The 25,823-nt window shown below is 42.2% G+C and overlaps 1 protein-coding gene across 1 annotated transcript; it reads left to right on the top strand.

Moving 5' to 3' along the window:
• Positions 1 to 605: 605 nt before the first annotated feature.
• On the top strand, positions 606 to 24,971 carry wscd1b (WSC domain containing 1b). Its single transcript, XM_030438677.1, has 9 exons — positions 606 to 916; positions 2,395 to 3,032; positions 11,952 to 12,066; positions 13,099 to 13,283; positions 16,238 to 16,359; positions 16,911 to 17,088; positions 18,618 to 18,782; positions 18,892 to 19,092; positions 23,917 to 24,971. The coding sequence occupies exons 2-9, from the start codon at positions 2,642 to 2,644 to the stop codon at positions 24,267 to 24,269; spliced, it is 1,710 nt and encodes a 569-aa protein (XP_030294537.1). The 5' UTR covers positions 606 to 916; positions 2,395 to 2,641; the 3' UTR covers positions 24,270 to 24,971.
• Positions 24,972 to 25,823: the final 852 nt, after the last annotated feature.

Genomic DNA, 25,823 nt, shown 5'->3' with positions numbered 1-25,823 from the left:
TGACAGGATCATAGACGAGGTGCTGTTGGTGGTGCTGAAACTATGACAGGGTGATTCACTGAGTGCCTCGACTGAACCAACAGTGCAGGGCCAAATCCAGAGAGGACGAATGATTTGAGTTGTGCATCTGCAAACTATCAGCTGCTATCAGGATATGCAGCCATGAGATATGGCTGCCAGATAGACGTCCTCCTCATATTTCTCTCGGTCCTTCCCTGCCCTCCATTACAATGACAACCTTTGCGGTGTCAGATTTGGTTGAACTCGTGCTTAATTTTACTGAAAAAATAAATAAATAAAAAAAAAAGCTCAAACGGCTGATTTGCACAGTACAGTTGATATTATTTTCTGAGGCGACAAAATGCGGGGTGCATTCGATGATGGAGGCTCGGTGCGTGCGTGTCGGCACATGTGTGACAATAGATATATAGATATACACGGGAAAAAAGCCGCTTGCCTGTTTATTTTTTAAGGCCACCGTGAGTGCAGTGCGCGGTGTGTACTGCTGGACACGACTCTGCCGTTTGCACCGAGCTGTGACGCGTTCAGATCACCAATGCAAATGAGACTGACTACCCCTCCTCCTCCTCATCCAACCCACCCCCCTCCTCTTCCCCATCACCTCTCTCTCTCTCTCTCTCTCTCTCTCTCGCCCAAAACACTCACACACACTGTCTGTGCTTTATATCGCCGTGCCAGCCTTTTTCAGAGCGACGGAAAGAGAGAGAGTGAGAGAGCAGAGAGAGAGAGAGAGAGAGAGAGAGAGAGCTTATATAACACCAGCTCTGGGAAATGCTGGAGAGCCGAGGAGACCTTCACTGGACAGTAAGCGGGGAAAACAGCGATCATATCGGCCATAAACTGATAAGTGACGGCGCGACGCAAGGATGCCGGGCGCACCGCTCTGCCGCTGAAGGTAAGGCGCACGTCCACACACCCGCTACTGTAAATGGTGGAGAGGCAGAAGAGAGAGAGAGAGGGGAGGGGGGGGGCTTTTTTTTAAGATGGAAGACCTCGGATTCTTAAATAGATGACTCGTGTGTACTCTCGCTGTTGATTTCGTTTATCTCTCAGCCTCGCATCCCTCCCGCCACATCAGGGGGGAAAAAAACAGATCGACAGGCAAGGGGACGTCAGGAGCGTTTCGACGTGATCGGGAGTGATTTTTTATTTATTGCGTAAAAAATTCGGAGTTGAGCACAACTTGGGCACTCGGACTTGATCTGAGGCTGTTCATTGTACAAACTGTTGCTCCTATCCTCGGGAGCACCACCGCACCCCGACTTTTTTTTTATTTTATTATTTTTTTTTATTTTCATCTTTAAGGGGGGAACAGTGTTGTTCACAAGACTAGAACGAGAGAGGCCTGAGATGAAAAGTAGAGCTGAAGGGCATGACGGTGTGTGACGGCCACCGAGACAACCGGGCAGTAACGGGCATCATCGGATGTGAAGGGAGGAGGGACTCAGGCTGTCAGGCATCTACCGAGGGGTCCACACACACATGGGAGCCTATACTGGGTGAAATCGTCAAGAGAAGGGGGCCCTTACTGTACACACAGAACACCCGGACAAAGCGCACAGAAGCGGGTCACCTCACCTCACAAGTATCAGGCTCCATAAAGACAAAACAAAAAAAACACTTGGAGCACTTAGGTGTTTTACATCCCAATCACTCAAGACATCCTCAGCATCTCATCTTTGCGTGTTTTTTTCTTTCTTTCTTTCTCTCACTCATCACTTATTCATCTCCCCACAGATGATGAGAGAGGTGGTCTGCATACTGCCACGATAATCCCCCATTCCATAAGCACCCATAATGCGCTCTCTCCAGACAGTTTTCTTTTTTCTCTTTTTAATCACATGATTGTCATTTCACTGTGATAACTGTAAGACTTAGATTAGGGTCATATTCATTTTAACACCGGTAATATCTGCCAGGCTCCACAATCTGACAGTGCAGGCATTGAAGAAAAAAAAATCTGCATTGAAATGGAATCCAATTTTAAAAAGCCACATCAGTAAAGGTTGCTGTATATCCTGAGTTCACCCCCTTTTTTATAAAAACAGATTAATGTGACAGGAGAGCGCAATCCCCGGCGCGCAGCTGTTACAGGAATTACAGGAATTGCAGAACGCAACTTGAGGCAGGGTTCGGAATTAAAAACAAATGGCAGGAATGAAGGCAGCGAAGCAGCAGACACCGAGGGATGTGTTGCAAGATGCTGCAAGACAGAAACACAAGCCCATATGTCAACATGAGCTGTGCATCTAATCCGCCAGGCATATAGCCTACTTCCCTCCCTTTGATTGTGTTCACATGCAGAGAAATACACTTGTGCTTTAAATCCAGCTGCTTGTGTTTTTTTTTTTCCCTCTTCCTTTTGTGCCTCAGCTTCCCCCCCAAGGATCATCCTGGAGTCAGTGGCCGCAGCCTTGGATATTAAATCCCTCTGTTGTGACACATCCATTGTTCCACTGCTGCTATTGGGCTGTATTGACCAAGGACCAAGACACAATGTCTGCAACACTGCCAGATGCTGCAGGTCTTTCCAAGATTATGAAGTTGTAAGTAGGTTACAGATCTCCCCACTCCTAATCCATGAAATGGCCTTCCACTAAGGTGACAGACAGGACGCAGAATGGTGGCGCCCCTCTACAGACTGCACTGCCTGTTGAAGCGGGCTCAGATGCTGCTACTCTGCCTGGGCATCGCCTATCTGATGGCCGGCAGCATCCTGCTCCTGCAGCGCTCCAGCGTCAGAGTAGCCCAGCCAAACCTGGCCAGCCTGCCGCCGCTGCTGTCCCTAGCAGCACCGCCTACCGCCCTCAGGACCACAGGCCTAGGCGTGAGGGCACGCTCCAGATGGGCTGCCGTTCAGCCAGTTTCCGGAGGGGGAGCCAAGGCAGGGCGACACTGGCCTGCTTCCCAAAGCCTCGGGGTCCAACACTTGCACCGTCGCTGGTTCCACAGTCTGCTGCCGGAGAGTCCAGAGCAGAGAGTGTCCCTCCACAGGAGCAGCAGACATAAAGGTAAACAACTCTATACATACAGACCTTTCTGTGAAACACAATGAATACAACTTAAAAGTCAGTCTGAGGAGTTAGGTTGGTCTCCACATGAGATGGCACTGTCAATCAGTAAATTACCTCTGCAAAGGCACTACAGTCCCCTTTAACTCAACCAAGCCTTACCCACTATCAAATTAACCATATTTAATTAGATGTTTTATTGTCATTGAAGACACTCATCAATAGCAGCCATTAAGAATGTGGAATGCGGAATGTGAGGAGTAATTCCTGGATCAGTACCTTTCTCCAGGTGTACATCGAAAGAAAGAATAAATAGACACCCTTTTTAAATTCCCCCTTATTAGTGTATTACTGTTGCTTTTGGCTATTGCTGTTGCTGCTGCTGTCAAAAAGACAGCGTTAGCAACCGCTTACGACCTGGCTACAGTCCAAAGCAAAAAAAAAACCAACTGTGAAAATCAATGCTATGAAAAGGCAGAGTAAAACACTTGGTTGTATAAAAAAGAAGGCAGGGTTTGTTACTTGCTGATCTAGTAGAAAGAAATTCTGGTTCCGTACCACCTCAAGTGGTAAGGGGAAACACATCAGCGAGGGAACAGACTTTGACACCACACCGGAGCTCTTCATTGAGTGAACGCCCATCCGTTCACTCTTCTTTCATCTCGTTTTCTATCACTCTCACTCTTCACCTTCTCTGCCTTCTCCATCAGCCTCCATCTTTTTCCTTTGCAGTGTAGAGTTTCCACAGTCATTCCAGTTGTTCCACCGTTACCTGGGGATAGTGACCAGGGAAAATGATGCTTCTTCCTGTTTCGGTTGCACTATAGCAGACATCCTCCTTTTGTGCCTAATATGTCCTTTGTGTCTTTTGGGAAAAGACTGACTAGCATGGTGAAAGCAAGGTTTTTTACGCAAATTGTGCCGGGGACCCATCTCAATCCAAATTTTGTGGAAATCAGTTCTGTAGTTTTTGTGTAATCCTGCTGACAAACCAACCAACCAACCAAAAACAGAAGCAGGTGAAACCTTAAAACGCCTTGGAGGAGTTAAACATCACACGTAATTGGTCTTAAGATAATTTCTGACTGCGTGATTTCCTTCGATTCATAGAGGACGCTGAAGGGTTAAAAAACCTTGATGATACAGGTTTTGGGAATCCTATTTGGAACTTAAACACCTGTGATCTATAACTCTCAAATCAATTCAGGGTCCAGTCAGAAATGACTATGGACTAAAAGGTCAGAATGGTCAAACATTTTGGAAGATAGATCAGGGCGATTGTAAAGGAGATTGATGTCAGGCAGCGCGTATTATTGGTGCACTAAATCATGGATCGACCAAAGAAAAAGTCAAACCCATCATTTACGGTTGTGTTGCTGCTCATTGTTTTTAAGCTCACTCACAGTTCACCACAGCCTTGGACACTTGTGCATCCAAGACTGTTACAGCCTTCATAACCATTGGGACAATCACTTTGATTAGAGATAAGATCATTCCAAAATGTTCATAAATAACTACTTATATGTGGTTTTAAGATCAAAATTGATCATGAGTCTAGTTCTTAAATGAGGCCACAGGCCTCTGCTCTTAAACACTCTGAGTTGTAACTTCATTAACATCAGCCTTTCTTATAGCCAGCAGGCGAAAGAAATAAAGTGAGGGCTGTTAATGTTAATATGTGACCACTAGCCACTGCTTGGCCTATTTACATCAATTAGTGTGCCAGAGAGGCGTTAAATCATGGAAGTGATAGCCTGCTCTATACTGTTTTCAACTAGCTGACCAGTATAATGTGATAAAAAATGAATGTTATTCTTCTCCACAGACTGTAATAAATCAGAGATGAATCACGTGTAATGAATTCTGTTGAGTGCTTTAACTCATTCATTCAGCTACTTGTTTGCTTTTCCAAAACACATGGACCTCCAATATGGCTGCCAAAAGATATGTTACCTGGCAGACTGTGGCCTCATCACAGCATCTAATATGGTTCTTCAATTCATTTGCTGACCTTGTATATGTGTAGCCAAGGTTGTGCACTTCTATCGCCATTAAACAAAAGCAGATATCATTAGTCAGGGAAAAGCGCTTGACTCCAACACTGCTGTGCTGTCAGACACAGAGCTGTGGAAGGGAGGATACGAGGGATTGAAATATCCTGGTGAAGATGTGTTGACTGAGACGGCAGTTTTCCTGGTGAATAATATATGAAGGAGCAAATATACACGTTTATTTTCTATTTCTTGACTTACTTTTTCCGGCTCAGATGGCCTGGAGCCCAGGTATTACGTTCTGCACGGGGCTCTCCACTCACAACAGGCTCCATTGTACATTTATGAACGGATAATCATGACCTTAGAACATTTAGAAGAGCTTCATTACACATTTATATGACATTTTACGTGTGGGTGCCTCAGATCTTGTAGATGAGGGATAGTGCTCACTGATCCTCTGAAAACTAGAGGAGGAAAAGGCAAGCAGGAACCAAAATAGTCCTCGGAAATAAATGCGTAATTATGGAGATAAAAATGATAAAATTTCTGATATGCTCTCTGTTAAGGAGTCTTCTCTATTACTTGAGCACTTGAAGATCCATGGAGATTTAGTCCATTGCTGAAGAGGCCTGTCAGTGCCTTCGCCTCCTTTTGTTGAACTGATACAATGGAATTACCTCCAGTGGAACATTTGTTCTTCCAGCTCCTTCTTGAAAAGCATCCTACAAGAGCTCTTAATCCCTTTTTTAAACAGACACTACATAACTGCTCAGTCACTAAGTAGGCTCATACAGATGAAAAATGTCGGAGGCAGGCGGGAGATCAGTTTCAGCAACAGCCATCTGGCAAAGGTTCCTTTTCAAAAAGTATCACCCAGGACACTGAATTAAATTACTGAGCTCTACTGTACCACACGCCCAGGAAGAGGAACTGGTTGAAGGTTTCAAAGAAAAGCCAGGACCAGCTGTTTCACTTCATCATTCATAGAGCGCACGTTAAACGTATGTGCATTTGTCAGGTTCAAAAAGAAAAGATCAGCCGGTTTGTTCATTACGTTGACAAATAATTAATGAGGAATTGTTCTGTTTCTATTATAGGTTGATTAACGTTATTATAGACAGTCTGAGAAAACATCACAGCTGACCCGGTTCTGTCCAAAGCTCAGTGCCTCTCTCGTAACACATTATATCTCGTTTGGTAAATCCATGTACTGAAAGCACTGCTCCCGAGTGGGACATTATTCACTGTAGGACCCCAGACATTTTGACACTTCAGATTCTGCATGTTTTAAATAACAGGGATATAACATGCTGGCGTCAGAGGTTTGTTGCCTTTAGATGAAGCCAGGCTTACTATCTGCCCCGTTTCTTGTCTTTATGCTATACTAAGCCAAGTTTAGCATAAGCTAACTGAAGCTGACTGAAGCTTCATGTTTCAGTACAGACACGAGACTGGTATGAATTTTCTCACCAATCTCTCGGCAATAAAAGCGATTACTAGTATTTCCAAAATGTCACAGTTTTCCTTTAAAGGTCCAGTTTGGAGGATTTAAGGGGATCTACTAGCAGAACTGGAATATAATTTAATAATGTATTCATTAGTGTAGTGTATTAGTGTATAATCACTTGAAACTAGGAATCATTGTGTTGTCCTTTCCCTTTACAATGAGCCTTTTATATCTACAAAGGGAGAGGGTCCTCCACGTTGCACTGCCATGTTTCTACAGTAGCCCAGAAGACAAAACCAAACACTTGCTTTAGGGAGACACTTTTCATGTTTTATTTGCCACAACAGGGGGAGTATAAAGCAATGGGTATTTAGTTTTCAGTGTTAAGCATCTACACCATTAGATGCCACTAAATCCTACACATTGGACATTTTAGCCATTTATTGAGCAAAAACATTTGAATCTCCTGGTTCCAATTTCTCCAAAGTGATGATCTGCCGTCTGCTTGTGAGTCGATTACCGAGTGCAATTAGAAATGCTCAATTCCAAATCGCTCTCGATAATAACTGTTATAAACTGGTAGGCAAGACACATATGAACTTTGATTGCATTTCCATGGAGTAATAATCATACATTTTCATCTTTGAGCTGCGGAACTCTACTGCACTCGGTAATCAACTCGTCAGGGCTTCCCCACAACGAAGCAAGCTGCTGCAGGAGAGTGGTGAGCTGTGTTCACTTTTCAGTAGAAATCCGGCTAAGCTAGCAGATGTTTGATGCCTCAAACTATTTGCTGGGACCCTATTTGTCCTGTTGCTGAAGTTTGGTGCTGTTCTGAGCATTATTTGTGGCTATGAGTGGCTTTTTGATGGCGGTTTCTTGGTTGGAGGCATAGACTGCACTGTATTGTTATCATGCAGTCCTTTCTGAGGTTGCTAAAACTATATAAACTAGCGGTCAGAAAACTTGATCTCTCGAGGGGAAGTCTTACTCGGTGTCACGGTGTGTTAGACCATAGATTAAATTTACACCGGAATATCCCTTTGATATTCAGTCTTTATGTTTTATTTGGATTATTTCATCTTTATTCCATCTACATATTGACACGATATAAAGCAGTCACATAACATTACATTTCTTGGTTGGAAAGTTTGCACATTCACTCCCAGTTTCAGTTATTCACAGATCCAGGAGGCCTACCTATTTAAACATTTCGCAATGAAAGTGCGAGATGCATGCCACTTTATGTCTGCGGCTGGAAACTTTGTGCCTCGCAGGGATGAGCCACAAATTCCTTGATATGTAAAGTACATATCAGGAGCATCACATGCCCCTAGAATAGCAGAAGGATCTGAAGCGAGAAAAATTACTGGAGGGGGGGGGGAGACAATTACAGCCACATTCTGTGTTCACAAGGTTTTAGTGTAAAATAGAGGTGGTTATTGCTTTATTTTTTGAGGTTTTCTTACCAAGGCCTGTCTTAATATTGTCCTCTGACAGCACCGCCACTACAGTCCAGATGAGAAGACCTGAGTCGATAAAAATGCAGATACGCTCATCTGAGTCACCTTCACTTACTCCTGTACGGCCACAGCAGTGAGCTTAACAGGCAGCAGACGGTGTTGTGGCGAGTGCTTGGCAGACTTCTTCTCCCCTGGGCGATGCCTCTCAGGCTACATAAATGTTGCCCTGCCTCGTTGGTAAAGGTTGTTGAGGCTGTACACAGATTACCTGCAGATACTGAAACAGAGTCCTGACAATGACAGCGTCCTCCGAGGACAGTTTGTTTATTCCGTTTATTCAGCCGTGAAAATCAATCAAAGAAGAATTTTCTCTTCAGACAAAAAATTCTTCCTGAAAACTATGTAGTTTAGTGCACTTTTATTACTCTCCTGAGAAAGACACTAGAACTGAACATCAGTCAGTGATAAACCAGCAAATCATATAGAGCTCTTTGTCGGCAAATACAACACTATCAGAACATATCAGTGGTAACAAATTGTTGCAATTTTACATGTGTAAATCACTTTTTAATTGGCCAAATGTGAGCTGATTATAACGTGACGTGAGCACTGAGACCTTTCCATCTCTCTCGGTTGCTGTTTTGCAAAAGTTGTTCAGTGCTGCTGGACTGGATTTCTTGTAAAGGACTTGGGTCAGATTTTCTGCGACACTCCAAAGGATGTAACTATATGCACTTTCTTAAGAGCCTCGTTTCGTCCATGCCTCTCTATGCTCCACTAACAGAGAGCAACAGTAGCTAACATAAGTTTAGAAATGGAGTCCGCTAACATAAATAAACTCAGAGCAATTTGCAGTCACTTGGTATTTAGGAGTTTTTCAGTATCAAAAACACTGTTGAGATGACCCTCTGTGACCCCGACTTGGGTCATCCTATATGTCTTGAGACCCTCTGTGCTGTGGTGTTGATGACTCTCCTCACATCTGTGAGGACATTACAGACCCCGCAGCGAGTCTGTGAACCCTCGTCAGCCCACTTTAATGGACGCACACGGTGCACATGCCGCCTGTGGCAGAAGCACATGTCCTCATACTTGGTCATCATGTCATTAGCCTTCTCCATCCAATCCTGCGGGGAACAATCAGCTCCAGCACAGCCATCTGTCTCAGTGTTTAAGAAAGCGACAGTGTCAGACCTAAGTGCGGTCATTTCTATCATGTCTGAGAATACGGGCTGCTTCCCTCCATTAACCCTCAGCTCAGCTGCCTGGGGCCTCTCCTTCACTTTGATTAAAGCAATGACCTGCCCCTCTGGGTGGGTGAGGGGGCCGGGGTGCCCCACCTTGGGTGATACCTCTTGAGGTGCTTCCTGCCACCAACTCTGGCAGCTTCAGTCTCTTAGTGCTTTTAGGCAGCTGCTGCTGCTCTCCTGCGTTTGTCTCCTGAGGCACAGGCGGCCAGTGACTCAGCCTTGCCCCAGCACAACAGGCTGGACGGGCTTCAGAGGACATCGTAGACTGATTGAATCACGAATTCGATATGGTGATGCTTGGCCTGCCAGAGATTTCACAGTCCATTGCTTTCTTCCATCTTGTCTGTGCACCTTGCTGCCACATCTCTTCAATCCTTGTGGCGTGTTTCTCCTCCAACACTGTATAAATTCTCTCTTCGGCCAGTTGGCATCAGTCTTTATTTTTGCTGGTAGCAAGCATCAAAAAATCTCCTGTGTCCTTGAAGCCTTCACAACAGCTGTGAATACAAAAGGTTTGTGAAATAAACTTTAAAAAAAAAACAACACAGAGGGGGTTATCTGTATGCACCCCATGCAGCAAAAGAAAGTCTTAAACATACCAATTCAGAACATAACGCTCCTGAACGAGAAGGAGCATGGAGCATATAACCTAAAAATATAACTGTCTCAGACCCAAGGGGCGAGATGTAAATGAAGTCTGCACACAAAAGAAATGCATATGCTTCCCTCTCCACTGAGACTGGTATTTATAAAGAAGACTTTTATGTGTCAGCTGAGCAGAGTTTGATGTAGCAATGTGGCATAGACAAGGATAACATCAAAGAGTGAATTTGGGTGACATTTTATACGGAGCTTTAATCTTGTCAGCACATCATAATAGTCTGTCGTACTCCATTATGCGTTACATCCCTCTTTCTACAGGGCAGATTTTATTCTAGCTCAAGTAAATAAGATTCACTGTAACGCAGGACAAGGAATAATCTACGTCGGGTGATAGATTAGGCTTCATCATGTTATAAATTAGTTGGATATTATGGCTCACAATACATAGCTGGTATGTATAATAAGTGTGAGTAAGTGATGACGCTAAAATGCTGCTTTGGCACTGTTTCCAGGACGATGCCAGTGCCAAACTAAAGACAGAGGAAGTGTGGTTTATGTCCAAATCAAGTTAAAGAGGAGAATGTCAACATCCATTTACAGCTAACTGTGGGCGTGCACAGCGTGCACTGTGATATCTCCGAACAAAGCCCAATCAAAATTATCTTAATTTCTTATGGGAGTTTATTCAATCCTTTCTTTTTGCTTCCTTCTCTGAATCTATCTTATAGAGGCTCTACGTAACAATTTGCAGCAGCACTCTTGGGTGCCTCTACAAGTCCGTGGACGCCTTGTTGAAGTTGTTTAATGCTGCTGGACTGTGGATTTCTGTGAAAGTCTAGCAGGAGTCTAAAGGAGTGCCTTGTTTCAGTGCCTCTCTTCGCTCTGCTTACGGAGAGCAACAGTAGCTAATTTTAGTTTGGAAGTGGAGTCTGCTCACATAAACAGTGGGCTTTTAGCACAACGCAGAAGTCCCACAGAGCCCCTTTAAAGAGTTAGCCAGAAAATCAACCCGCTTATTTGGTGCAATTCATGTTATTAGGGCCGTAAGTGATGATTCATTTCAAAATCAATTAGAATGCCACTAAATTTGATTGATGAATCGTTTAGTCAATAAAATGTCCCATTACTACCTCTCAGCACTCAAGGTGACACTTTCAAATTGCCATATTTTGTCCAGCTAATGATCCAAAACCCCCAAAGATATTTACTTTACAATCAAATAAAACAAAGGAAAAAGAAACAGTGTTGCCAGAACTCCTGAGAGAAGGAAGCAACCAGGTATACTATGGAAACCAGCCAAAAATAAGTGACTTGGCTCTAAAATAAAAATAAAAAATTTTAGCAACTTTAGCTGAATTAACAGGGAAAGAGAGAGGCCATGTGATCAATTATATACTGTATATACAATATACTGTATGTATGAATATACTTTATGTAAGGATAAGAAATACTGGTCCCTTTAACTTTTCCTTTTTAACTCGTAACTTGAACAAAACCAACTGGCTACTGAAAAATGAGGAATGAATGTATTAATAAATAAAAATGAAGGTAAAGAAGTTATACTATGATAAACCAATATCAGTGTACATTGTTGGAGGTGACAGTATTATATTACTTTTAACAGTAACAAAGCCTATAGAGACTTCTGCAATATTAAACCGACCATATCAGATTTCACGTTTTATTCTAAAATTCACCTACATGCCCCACTTTCAGCCAGAGGGTGACAGGAGTGGGGGAAAAAATCCCAGCATGGTCATAAAATTATACATCAAGAAATGTATGAAATTATTTACAGCACTAAAATTACCATTACCAACAACCATAAGTGTATTTTAATCAGCGATTACCAATATTTGTAAGCCAGAGTTGCTCATAATAAGCAGACTTGGTGACCTTGCAAAGAAGCAGTTCCTCATTTGAGAAGCTAAAAAACAAAGAATGGTTAATATCTTTGCTTGACAAATTAATTGAATGATTAACTCATTATCCAAATTGCCAACTAGTCAATTCATTTACTAATCCTTCCAGCATTAATTGTTACTGCATCAGAAACACGCCTTTCAATCAACCTTTCAGTGGTGATGGCATTTTGTGAGCTCCCATCCAGGGGACTTTTCAGTCTGATTGGTTTTCTGTCTGGATTCTCTCGACACTTGCAGGAACCTACATCGGCTGCTTCCTGCACAACGCCAGCGATCGAGCCTTGGGAGGAACCATGCTTTATGACCTGCGCAAAATGACCAGTTCTCTGTGTCAAGACACCTGCTCGGAAAGGTAATGCATTTGCAGCGGACTCCTGTGAAGGGACCACAGAAGGCCTGCTGTTTGAGTAAAAGCTTTGGATCTCAGTCTCCTCCATGAATGCCTCCTGTGTTCGCAGCCAGCGGAGAGCCAGGTGGCTGGATGACAGTAAAAGATGAGGGGGTGGTGAGAGAGAGGGGAGAGTGAAGAGCAGGCCAGGACAGAAGGCTTGAAAGGAAGGAGGGGAGGTGTGTATGTGTGAGAAAGCTTAATGAGCTGACTAGAGCAGTTGCTGAATAAGTCAGAGGTTAGATCTGTGCTTTCCCGTGGCTGTAGGGTGAAAACGTCTGATTGGGTGTGAGCAGGATTTGCAGCGTTGAAATGACGTGGAGAGGCAGGTGGATTTTTCAAAGAAAAATCAAGGAATGACCCGCTTAAATTATTCTTTTTAATATCCTCAAAGTAGCCCCACTGAACCAGAGCAGCAGAGGACAGACGGATGCAGTCAGACTGAGAGTCGGAGCTCACATCTCAAGCCCACTGAGCCCCCATCCCCCATCCCCCACCACCCCCATCCGCATGGAAAGCGGCCGTGCTCGTTACCTGAGCCGGCCAATTACCGCAATGACTTAAAGTAAAAAGTCAAGGCAATTTATGGAGAAGCTTCAAAGGACACATATGAAAAGGTCAATTTTGATGAGGTCTCTGTCTGTCCCAAGGAGAGAGGATAAAGAAGGAGGATGAGTCACAACAGCCTTGATATGTAAAGTACAGATCAGAGGTGACTGCAGTTCATCTGGAAAAAGGCATTATACAGTCAGACAAGTGCAGAAGGAGCAGAACTGACAAATATCACGGGGGATAGCTACAGCGCACTGTAGGTTTAATGCAGGGAAGTTTGAGTGAAGTGATGAGTTTGAAACGTTAGCTAATGTCCTGATGGGATGGCTCAGCCCGAAGGCAATGGCTTGAGGTTATGGATTGCCCTCGGCCAGAGCAATAACTTTGTCTTTCCGTGTGTGTGTGTGTGTGTGTGTGTGTGTGTGTGTGTGTGCGTGTGGTTAGTGGGTACCAGTTTGCAGGTCTGGAGTATGGAGCCGAATGCCACTGTGGGAACCGGATCAGTAGCCCACGGGCCTCTGAGGAGGATTGTAGTCTGGTGTGTCGGGGTGAGAGAGGGTCTCCCTGTGGTGGCGTGGGCCGCCTCTCCATTTACAAGGTGGAGGAGCAGCTGCCAGGTCACAGAAAATGTGAGTCGACTTCCCTCAGGAAACAAACAGGACTGTGGGCTATTTATTCTCTGCACAAGCTGCTCTGCAGGGGACTTTGCAGACAAGCGAAGAAATGACTGAAATCTTACAGCTGAGATTCTCCCCCAAAAAATAAATCAGTAGAACGTGATCAGTAAAAATAGTACACTCAGCACACCACAATTACAAACAATATCAAAGGGAGAGTCTGCTCAAAAAAGGCCAATACCAGTAGAAGTATAACTGCAAGCAGCAATTAACGGGCCGAAGCACTGTTAAAGAGAACAAGACAGCTTGACTAGCTTGACGAGAACTGGATACCATGTGACAGCAGCAGCGTACTATTAGCTGACAAACCTGTCCAAAAAATTAACAAATGTTTTATATTTGATTGATTCACAATCATAATGTTTTTTAGGAAGAAGAGATACTTGTATTCTGCACCTTTTCTACAAGCTGTGTAGTTGCATTATTTAAAAAATATATATTTGTCTACACAAAAATTTTGTCAATATGATCCTTAAAATTTGTAGTACAGATCTGGACTGAATTCAAAATGCAGGAACATGTTCCAGGATCAAATGGATGTGTCTTATGTGGATAGATGTGTCTGGACAAACAGAATCCAGGAAAGAACTGTGTTTCTTAGAATAGGTCTGAGATTCAAAAGTCGCAGGCCAAACCATGAGTTTTTTCCTATATCTGAACAATAGGTCTATTTTTATTTTATTTTTTTTAGAAACTATAGCTGTTATGGTTACTGAGACCCAGATGCTTTACGGGCATAAGAGGAAGAATGATCTTAAGAAATAGAAAAAGGGTTTCAGCAGCTTCACTGCTTGAACCCTAATTAATCCTTCTAACAAGTATCGCCTGTGATACCAAAGCCTGATATATCTTATTACTTTGTGCTATAGAGCTCCGTTGTTGCGCGAAACCTATTAATAACACATCAATGAGTTACACCAGAGCAGTAGGTGACCTGTTCCTTTATTACTGTGAACACACACACTCTATAGATTATTTTGACTCAAGCCCACACACATCTGCTGCTGTCAAAAATACTCACCAGAGGAGGGGTGTCCTTACAGTATTTACCACAGGATCCTTCCATTGATTTTATTGCATTTGTCCCTGTGTAGTGTTTTACAATGAATATTAAAATGATCTGCCTCTTTGTACAGCACTTTGCGTGGTAATAATTATGTTTTTCCCATTCACTTTGGCAACCGCCACAGAGAAACCCACTCACCACAAAAAAACATTGTTTCCAGGTTGATTAAAAATATGATTATTGTTAGGGTTCACACACCCATCCAAATAATTGAAATCAGGTGTTCCAATCACTTCCGTGGCCACAGGTGTGTAAAAGCAAGCACCTAGGCATGCGGACTGTTTCTACAAACATTTGTGAAAGAATGGGTCGCTCTCAGGAGCTCAGTGAATTCCAGCGTGGTACTGTGATAGGATGCCACCTGTGCAACAAGTCCAGTCGTGAAATTGACTTGCTCCTAAATATTCCACAGTCAACTGTCAGTGGTATTATAACAAAGTGGAAGCGATTGGGAATAACAGCAACTCACCCACGAAGTGGTAGGCCACGTAAAATGACTGACCTCAACCAGATAGAAAATCTCTGGGATGAATTAGAGTGGAGACTGAGAGCCAGGCCTTCCTGTCCAACATCAGTGTGTGACCTCACAAATACGCTTCTGGAAGAATGGTCAAAAATTCCCAGAAACACACTCCTAAACCTTGTGGAAAGCCTTCCCAGAAGAGTTGAAGCTATTATAGCTGCAAGGGGTGGACCAACGTCATCTTAAACCCTATGGATTAAGAATGGAATGTTACTTAAGTTCATATGCGAGTCAAGGCAGGTGAGCGAATACTTTTGGCAATATAGTGTGTATATATATATATATATATATATATATATATATATATATATATATATATATATATATATATATATTCATTATAATGAATCATGAGCTCAGAGCAAAGTGCCACAGACATATAGAGAATCTTCATCCCTATGCTTCATCAGTCTTTGTTGTGCTGAGCTACATTACTTCTAAGATTTTTATGACAAAGATGTTCATAATATGAAATGATTACGAAAAATAACAAGTCAAGCTGTCATTCTGAGTGATGAGGCTTGCTTTATTGTGCTCCCACATCGTGATTTTGGCCAACTAAACAGGTGCATTTTTGCATTAAATCCTGCTTTAGTGCAACTTTAACACTTGATCAATGACATTTGTTGAAGAATGTTCTCTGAAGCGAGTGTGTGTGACAGGATACACACTGTCTGCTTGTTGGCCTTCTTTTGCACTGGGAGTGTCGCAGAAAAAGCTTGTGATGCAACAGATTTAAATTACTGTATTTTTGATTTAAAAGAACGAGATATACATGATAAATATGTCAGTATAACTGTTGTGGCTCCACTGATGTTGTTGTTGTTGTTGTTGTGTGTTTGCCTTTATGATCCAAAAAACTGCATAATAGCTAGATGAAGCAATACTGATTATACATGAACATTTCTCTTCAAAAGAAAATGTTTTTTTTGGATATGCATCTAATTATTGCTGTTGGCAAGGTCAATATGTAAGGAGTTTATATCATATACAGTATTAATATTCATGATTGAACGGTTCAGTGTCTCTGGAGAATTGCAGCTGAATTGCAAATGTATCTATGCCAGCATTCAGTTGAGTGTAGGAATGTAATTAGGACAGAGATAAAGATTGGTAATTTGAATCCAACCTGATGTTGTATAACGTTGTTTTTTTTGAAAATCTGATCATTTGTTCCTCAGAAAAGCCTTTATTTGCTCTCATCAGAGAATAAACGAAAATATGTCCTGATGCTGGTTAATGCAGCTGAATCCTACAACATCTGTCTCTGTTTTTCTGCCACTGGTGCGTTTTTCTCATTTGTTTTTCTCCTTCCAGTCAGAAACGTTCACTACCGCGGCTGCTTCAAGATGCCGAAGAACACCATCAGCACCTTCCCCACCTACTCCTTCCAGCCCAACCTGACCACGCAGTCTTGCATCGAGACCTGCACAGATAAGGTTTTGAATTAGTTCTCTCAAATTACGGGCCTGATGATCTCTGTGGTGTACTGGCAAGTTTTTTCACATGTGGGAGCAGAGTGCTCCTCGGATTTTGCAGAATATTTTAGGTTTAATGTGCCACTAATGAGAAGCAGACAGTCTGGTTCCTGCACTGACATCTCACTGGATGCAGCAGTGTCTCCTCCCAAAACCGAAACATCTGGCGGAGATATTGCACATCATTTTGGTGGCGACTACATTGTGATTAATTCACAGTGTGGTGTGTTGTGTGCTTGTGTGTGTGATTATACATAACTTTTAAGTAATTCTCCCTGCAGTGTCTGTCTGCTTTGACATTGATCATTCTGACCTTCCGTCACTGGAAAAGTAAGAAAGAAAAAAATAATGAACACAAACGAAGTGTGGAGTGGGGGAATGTGATGCACACTCTCCTGCCAAACTGAGCTGACACGTCATCCCCTGAGTAGAATATAAGTCTTAGGAGAGAAAAAACAAGCGTGATGAGTCACAGAAAAACACAGAGAACATTTGTGCTTTTTGGTTTGCAGGAGCTCCCGCTGGCTGTGTTCAGGAAGCCCCACTGTTTCTGTACGTGGACATCTTCTCTTTTCAGCCTCAACCAGCAGTCTGACAACCAGCAGTGCGCGGGGAACTACACCGCCACCTCTGCACCACCAGCCTCCGCTGAGCATGAACACTTCCAAGTGTATCACACGCCTGTTCTCGGTGAGACTTGTTATATAGATACAGCGCTGTGTCAGTCATCTGCATGTGATAGGGTCTGTTAAAGGGGAGTTCCGGTATTTTTAAACCCCTATGCTGCTACAAGTACATCCTTGAGTGTGTAAATGATTCATATTTGCTTTTGGAGTCAGTCCAGTAGATCTCTTAAGCTGCCAGCCCCGAAACAGCTGAAATGGCTGCAACATAATCCTTTGGGGCAACTCCGACTGTCAGAGTTACATCCATTAAAAGTGCTTGTTTTTGCCACTGACAGGCTGCGGTTGTTATTCTAAGTGACAGACCACATTACAGAGACAGTTCCGACAGACATGGACTGTTTTGCTGTACAATGAGATCTTTTTCGTTACCAGAATTCTCGCTCTGAAATACTGTTAGGTGAGCTGTCACAGTCGTCGCTTCATTTCGATTGTCAAAGTTAAATATTCAACCAATCGCTCACGCAATCAGTCTTTATGTGAAAAGCACCCACAGCAAAAGTCATCTCACCACACTTTCCAAACTGAGCAGGACTAAACCATATGCCTTGATTTATCTATTTAGAGACAACCAACACTTGGCGAGAGCAAAAAACAAAAACAAACGCCTTTTAACAGGCAGGAACTTTGAAGCAGAACAGGAAAAAGCCATGACTTTGTAAAAAAAGCCTTTTGGCATTTCCTCTCGCTATACTTTAAACTCGTCTCTCCAACTCTGACTCTTGTCTCACCGTAGTATCATTGTGGCTAGTCAACTTTTGCAAGATTTAATTTCAGTGAGACCTCTCCTTGAATGACGACTTGTGTTTCTGGCAAAAATATCATACTACCTCACAAAGAAAAAGTAAAAAGCAAAGTTATCATTGTGGTGGAAAAAAAGAAAGCACTTTTAGTGGCACACTTGCCCCCAAGGATTTTATTGCAGCCGCGTCACAGCTGCCAGATAAAGTGATCAACTGGACCGATTTCAAAACGTTTGGTTGAATCAATCATTTACACTCCCCAAACATGTAAATATAGGTCCCAGGTAAAAAAAAAAAAAAAAAAAGAAAATAGCAGAAATCTCCTTTTAAGCGCCAATCATGTAAAAAAAAAAACTCATTCTAATTGGTTGGACAGAAGGAGATTGGACACTGTAATAATTACTGGACCGTGTCTGCCATGTCAGTAATTTTTATGGATCACGCACAGCACTAAAAGTTCCAGCCCCCTCTTGCCTCCTGTAAAACATCCTGTAAAAATAACCTCTGATAAAGCCAGTCCGTTCACCGGCCCTGTCCATGAATATTTTGTCGTCTGCTTGGGGGGAGAACACTAAGTGCATGATTGTGGAAGAAGTTGCTCCTGAATGCACCTCAAAAATTGCCTCAGAGCCGAAATCTCACTGTGTTTAATTTTATGCCTCACACTGTGTCAAATAGAACTTGTTCTGTGCGAAAGTGAATCCATTTTGGGATCTCTGCAGCCACACTCTGATATATTCTGATCAGCTTGATTTTATGGCTAAAACTGGCAACAACAACTCTGTCCTGCCAGACTCCAGGTGCAAAGAGAGGATGTTTCTGCCTCAGAGATCCAGCTCCCTGGTGGCTCTTTCTAGTTTTCCTGGTGCAGGCAACACCTGGGTACGGCACCTGATCGAGCTCGTGACCGGCTACTACACTGGCAGCTTCTATTTCGACGGCACGCTGTACAACAGAGGTGAGGGGAGGCCACTTCAACGCTGTTCAAACGAGCTGTTTGAGTGAGTGCTCGTTGAAAGATTGCCTCGGAGCTCACCATTATTCATTCATTTATTCATTGGTACCAGGTTTCAAAGGAGAGAAGGACTACTGGAAAAGTGGCCGAAGCATCTGCGTCAAGACCCACGAGAGCGGCCAGAAAGAGATTGAGATGTTCGATTCCGCCATCCTGCTCATTCGAAACCCTTACCGCTCCCTCATGGCCGAGTTCAACCGCAAGTGCGCCGGACATTTAGGACACGCCACAGATGCACAGTGGAAAAGCAAAGGTAACGCAGTACAACCCAATGAGACATAAAAGTGGCGTAGTTTATGACCGTGCTGAAGGATGCTGTCGTCGCTGCTGCATAATGTCCTGCTGTTGATGTTGGAGCAACAGTACACCACAGGGCTTTCTGTCACTGTGACTCCGAGTGCATCGTGGAGCACTTCAGTTCTCATTTTTACAGTATTACAGCTTTTTATACCATGGTCAGTAACATACTGCACATATGCACTCTGAAAGCTATTTTTATAGAGGTAGTTCACACACAGAAATCACATCAACAGCAACTTTGAGTTTCCCTAGGTTCATGTTTAGGTTGTGACAATGCTCTGGGTCTCTTCAGGTTTAGACACAAAAACCATTTGGTTAGGGTTAGGATAAGTGCATGTTTTATGATTCGCCATCTGGAAACTGTCCCAAAGACTCATCAATATTTCTGCTTTTGTTGCCAGTAACTAAAACTATCCAGTGGCTGGCAGTATCCTATGATGCCACAACAGTCCCCTCTTCCTCCTGACATGAAAGCAGTTGGTGCATAAATCACCAGTTTCAACTCGATATGGTGTTACATAGATTGTTTGGACAATGATATCACATTTACAGATATCACAAAATTCACCACAATACGATTTTGACCGGGGTTTCAATTCTGGGGCCTGCAATCAACATGAGACCTTATCATCTGCCCAGTACACATCAGTTACAGAAGAATCTGCCGCCTCTTTCTTTTCTGCTTTTGGCCATTAAGAAAAAAAGAACACACAAAACATTGTAACCAGCTATGTGCAGTAAGTCAAAGAGACAAAGGTTTTTTGCTAGTCATCATTATTAGCATAAGAGCATGGCATTTTAAATTACATAAATTAGCCTAGCGGCTAGCAACTGTTTCTCTACTCATAGCTTTAACAAATGACATGTATTCTTCTACTTTTTCACCTGACAGAACCCGACAACCAAATTCTAGCCTGCATGAAGTGTTGAAACAGATCAGTCAGTGTTGTCACAGAAAGAGCAACAAGTTAGTGGTACTCTGAGTCAGACGCTCCATTAAGCATTGACTCTTTTCACTGAAATATTGAATGGAAAAGGTGACACTGCGTGCCAGGTGAATGTCATCGATGATAATTAGATCATTAATAACTAAAACAATGGATTGATCCACATCGATGGATCATTAAATCCCTAGAAAGCAGCTCATATCCATGTAATATGAATGTGATATGACCCATTTTGTATCTGTGGTACATATGACACATACAAACATGAACATATGCATCCTTTGCAGAAATATGACACGCTGTGAACTGGGTTGTATTTAAAGGTTCAGATCACAAAAAAACATTTTCTCATTTACTCTGCTTCTAGTGATATCTCACAAGGTGGATAGTTTTGGTTTTATTAGTCTAGGTTTTGACATTTGTATCAAAATAAAAGGGAAGGGAATTGTTTTTTGTGGTGCTCAGGGCATTGAAAAATTACATTCAGAAAAATGAAACTATAAGAACTTGGCTTTCCACTGCATCCCAGTTCCTCTGCATCAAGAGATTACAAAGTCATTTCCCATTTGGTTGCTGATGAATTTCCGACTGCAGACATCACTGTAGGTCCTTTGCTGGGGTCTACTTGGCTGTTTTTCTGTTTCTGGCTTTTAATGGTATTTCATATCTTGATAGCCCAGTTTAGGTTATAGTTCTGGTCACGTGGTGCTCACAATTAACTTTACCCAGTCAGTGGAGGGATAAACATCCTTTTTCATAGGTTGTTGTTTTTTCCTTGGTTCGTCCAGTGGCATGGAAACAGTGGCAGTATGTTTTGTGTGTTTTGTTTTCTGTAACTATTTCCCTGCTGAGATGCAGGCTATGAACCAGAGAAAGACTGCTGTCACAAAATCAGCCTTTTAAATGAGTTCCGGCTTTATTAAAGCGATATCCTGGAATGTTAATGGGGTCCCAAACAAAGTAAAGATAGTTATAGAGTTATCTCATATTTGAAGACATTAGCAAGCGGTGTTGCAATGTTTCCATAAACCCCACTTGAATGAGCTTGAAACACAGAAATTTAAGCAAAGATGGCTGGGCCCCGTTTTCTGCCCCAGGTAACTGAGCTACAAGGACTCTGAGTATCTTGTTTTTGGATGAAGTTTCAGTTATATTTTAACAGACTTGTAAAAAATAGAGGAAGGTAAATTATTGTTTCTAGATTTCTTGAAAATAAAGAACGATGCTTTTGTGAGCATATTCGCTATTCGATATTGCAGCTTTTTTGTCAGCCTTATGTGACAACTTGCTCTGTGGGGACTGATTACAGTTTCTTGCCGTTTTGTCGGTTCCCTATCTCGACAATACCCTTTTTATTTAGAGTTACAAAACCTCCCACTCAGGATAGATTGTTGCTTTTGTCTAGTTCTGATGCCCGCAATCATCTCACCAGACCTCTGTAACATTCTCGCTGTGTTTTTTTACGATTTGGCTGAAACAAAATTACTCGTCACGGAGGAGACATTGTTGGAGAAACTGTTTTCTCAACCTTAAAGAACAAAATATCACACGTTTGTGTCGGAACTTGAACTTGTTTTTTTTTATCAATTCAAATGGTAGAGGAGGCTTTCAAACATGTAGAGTCTTGTGTTATGAGCTTCGAGAAGGCTCTAGCCAGGAATAGGGAGAGGTGTGAAAGATAACACACTTGGCTGGACTGAGGAAATCAGAAGAACAGCAGCATATACAGAACCCTAGCAATAAAGACATATTTCCGCTAAAAGACTTTGACGTGACTATGAGAAGGATGATAAAGCAGACAAAATATTCTCTCTGTGACTGAAACAAATGGAGAGTATGTCCTCCGTTCCTGCCTCGATGACAGGGGCTCTCTGCTATTTTAATGTAATCAAATACATTTGACATTTTAAAAAAAGTAGCATTCAAATTTTGACAAATCGGAATGTAAACACAGCTCAAAAGGAGCTGATACTTTGATTTGCCTGTGTTTAAAGAAAGTGAGACGGAACGTTTAGAAAGAGGAGTCTCAGAGCCAGAAGCAAAGACTGCAATCAAAATGTTGTCTTCTGCTAAAGCAGCACCAGGGAGGATGATTACAGTGTTTAGTTTCATGTTTCAAGATGCACTGATCCTCTTCCTAACTTCACTATAGTCAGTCAGTGCTGCACAGTGCGAGTTCTCCTGTGATGTCTCTGTTGGAAGGACCAGGCAAAGGCCGCTTGCGGATAAAACTGATTTTTGTCCGTGACACACTGATTATAAAGTGTTTGCAAAGATGCCCACAATCTGTCTTGAGAGAGCGGTGTCATCTTTAATTCATATGGATCAAGTGGGTTTCATCGCTGGCCTACACCTCCGGTAACATGAGGAGACTTTTCATATAAATGTCAAGAGCGACATCAATTCAGCATCCTGCGCTGGCAATATCACAGAATTTATTTCCTTCATTCATTCATTTATTTAATTAATGAATTTTAGCTTTGATACATAGTGTACTGCTATAGAAAAGACATATGGACATAGATTGTACTACTGATTATACCCCACAGTATGGGCACATTGTTCATTCATTTCTGTGCTCCAAAGCTGTACCTACGTAACATTCTTTAGTGTTTAATGTCTGCTCCCAAATCAACCTTTGGACGTCTGAGGCGTAGAGAAAGACATTCTGAATGTGAACAGTATTCCCCAGAGAGAATGCCATCACTCTATTCAACAGTTATAAATGAATGAATGAATGAATGCTTTATTTCAAACATGTGAAAAATATATTACACTTGAAGCACTAGTCATTAAAACCCTTTGTATGTTTTGAAAAGGAGTAGGAAGAAGCATTAGCTTATTAATTCCTACCCCTTCTCCACTTAGTACCTAGTACTATAGGTTATCTTACTTCCTGTGTATCCTGTTTTGTTTTTTTTTTCATTTTTTTTTTTTAATACTCTCAACAAAAACAAACAATCACCAACAAACAACACAATAACTGCTTGTGTAAAAATAAAATAAATGACAAGTATGGCAAAATGTGAGAACCCTAGTGTTTGTCATACCCCTCTTCTTCCCTGTACCTTGTAAATACCATCTGTTTGTACTGCTGTTTGAATTTGCTCATGGTTGGACATTGTCTGAGCTCCTCCGCTAGTCTGTTCCACAGTTTCACTCCACATATTGAAATGCAAAAGGTTTTTAAAGTTGAGCGTGCATACAGATGTTTTAGATTCAGTTCCCTCCTCAGATTATATCCCCCTTCTCTCGGAAAAAAACATGCTTGAATATTTACTGGTAATATGTTGTTTGTTGCTCTATACATGATTTGTGCTGTTTGGAAGCTTACCAGATCAGTGAGTTGCAGTATTTTTGATTTTGAGAATAAGGGGTTAGTGTGTTCTCTGTAACCAGTGTTATGAATTATCGTGATTGCTCTTTTTTGCAGAATCGACAGTGGTTATACTGTAGATTTATAAGTATTGCCCCAAATATCTGCACAGTAACTCAAATACGGTAATATCAGTGAATTGTAAAGAATGTGGAGTGATTTGTGGTCCAGAAAGTGTTTTGCCTTACTTAGTACTGAGATGCTCCGTGACAGTTTGCTTCGAACATGCTTTATGTGAGGTTTCCATGTTATTTTTTCGTCCATAATTACACCCAGAAATTTATTTTCATGTATCCTTGCAATGTCCACCCCGTCTATCTGTCTTATTGCTTGAGTGTTCATTTTACAGTTCATTTTACAGTTCCCAAAACCTTAGCTCTAACAATAATATTTACATATCACGATGTTTGATAAAATGTCTAAATGGAACAACTGTCGCCTCTTTCACCTGCAGAATGGCCGGAATTTGTCTCCAGCTACGCCCCCTGGTGGGCCTCCCACGCTCTGAGCTGGCTGAAGTTTGGACGCCGCCTGCTGGTGGTGCATTACGAGGAGCTGCAGAGGACTCTCCTCCCACAGCTGCGTCTCATCACGGACTTTCTGAACGCCACTATGACCGAGGAGAGGCTGCTTTGTGCCCAGAGCAACCAGGATGGCCATTTCAAGCGCTCGGGGGCCCAGCGGCCCTCCTTTGACCCATTCACCACTGACATGAGACAGATGATTGACCCCTTCATTCGTACTGTTGATCAAGCACTGCAGAGCAGGAACCTTAGCAGACTTCCACAGGAATACCTCCCCAGATGATGATCTGCAAAGGTCATAACATTAGTGCTTTAAGTGACTGGTCCAGCAGGGGTCTGAGAGAGACAAGTTCTTAACAGAGGGCTCTTTGGGGACACACTGGTTGATGTAAGTGGACCACCTGACTCTTAGATAAGCCAGACACACTGTGAAGAGTCAGAGTCACGGAAACACAGCGAAGGTCACTGGAGAAAACATGACAATTCAATGAGAAGTCCAATGGTGAGCAGTGATGAAAGCCACAGGGCAGGGACTGCCTCTCCGATAGCCACAAATGCGACGAATACTCAGAGAGGATTTGACGTGATTTGTTGGCCTGCAGAGTTTGGATTATCTAGCAAAGTGCCCGACTGCACAAATATGACTGTTTAAATCCAGGATGGACTCAATTTTGAGTTGAAAAGGGTTTTCTGTGGCTTTATAATTATACTTTGTGTTTTTAGCATACAGTAAAGCCATCTTAATGAAAACCACAAGTCATACTAACATAGATGACACAACAACATTAGCATTAGCCAGGTTCCACTGATTTTCTGTGGAAATCCTCATGATGGATAAAATCCTCAAAGCCGCTACATGTGGCTGTAAGGACTGACTGCACACGGACTCAGATGTATGTTTTGTGCTTTATGCTTTAGTTGTAAAGAGATCCAGCTGTTTCTATGAGTACTTCATTTCATTAAATACTTTAACTTGTTAACACTGCATTACTTCAATTGTTTTTGTTTTTTACTTCACTAGACAGGCTGATGCACTACGGCACTATCTAGGTACACTACTACATTAGGTTTGTGTATTTAGCTGTTGGGCACTCTGTCAGAACACTTCCATTGTCACAATGATGTTCAGATGGTTTGTGTACACAGTGTGCGGGCTGTAACCACAAACAGCAGCTAAAAGAAAGCAAACACTCGTGTTCTCTGTACAAATCTGAGCGCAAGAACCATGTTCTCACTCAGCCAGATATTGCTGGTGGAATCCAACTGTGTATGTTTTGAAGTGCTACACTGAAGTACAAAATCAAGGTGGTACTTACTTGAGTATTTCCCTTTTTTACTACCTGATACTTCTATGCCACTACATTCCAGAGGTAGATATTGTTCTTTTCCACTCCATTACATTTCTTTGATAGCTACAGTATAGTTACTAGTTACTTTTCAGATGACATTTTTTCATATCCTCTACTTTTCCTTTTTATGTCCTTATCTGGTAATCTGAAGAATTAAACAACATTATGTAGTAATTCCTATTTTATGCGATTTTGGTGCCCCTGCCGTTTTTGAATGCAACACAACTGTCTTGCATGTAAACACAAATTCTATGTTTCTCCAACATTTTGTCAGATGTGATGAAACGTCACATGCTAACTACAAAAAAAAAACATGTTATGGCAACATGTCTATGTTGAAGTGACTAACCCTATGCTCAGGCATTTTTTTGCCATGCAACAGTCAAAGTTTACACAAGCGCCACACACAACTCAGAGTAACAGCATCGATTCTCACCTGTATTAGAGACACCTGGCTGTCACATGCTACTAGTTCAATACTCAACGAG

The sequence above is a fragment of the Sparus aurata genome, chromosome 13, assembly GCF_900880675.1.
Source record: "Sparus aurata chromosome 13, fSpaAur1.1, whole genome shotgun sequence".
Classification (NCBI taxonomy): Eukaryota; Metazoa; Chordata; class Actinopteri; order Spariformes; family Sparidae; genus Sparus; species Sparus aurata.
Note: the sequence above shows the minus strand (reverse complement) of the source record. Positions and strands in the feature narration are given on the sequence as shown.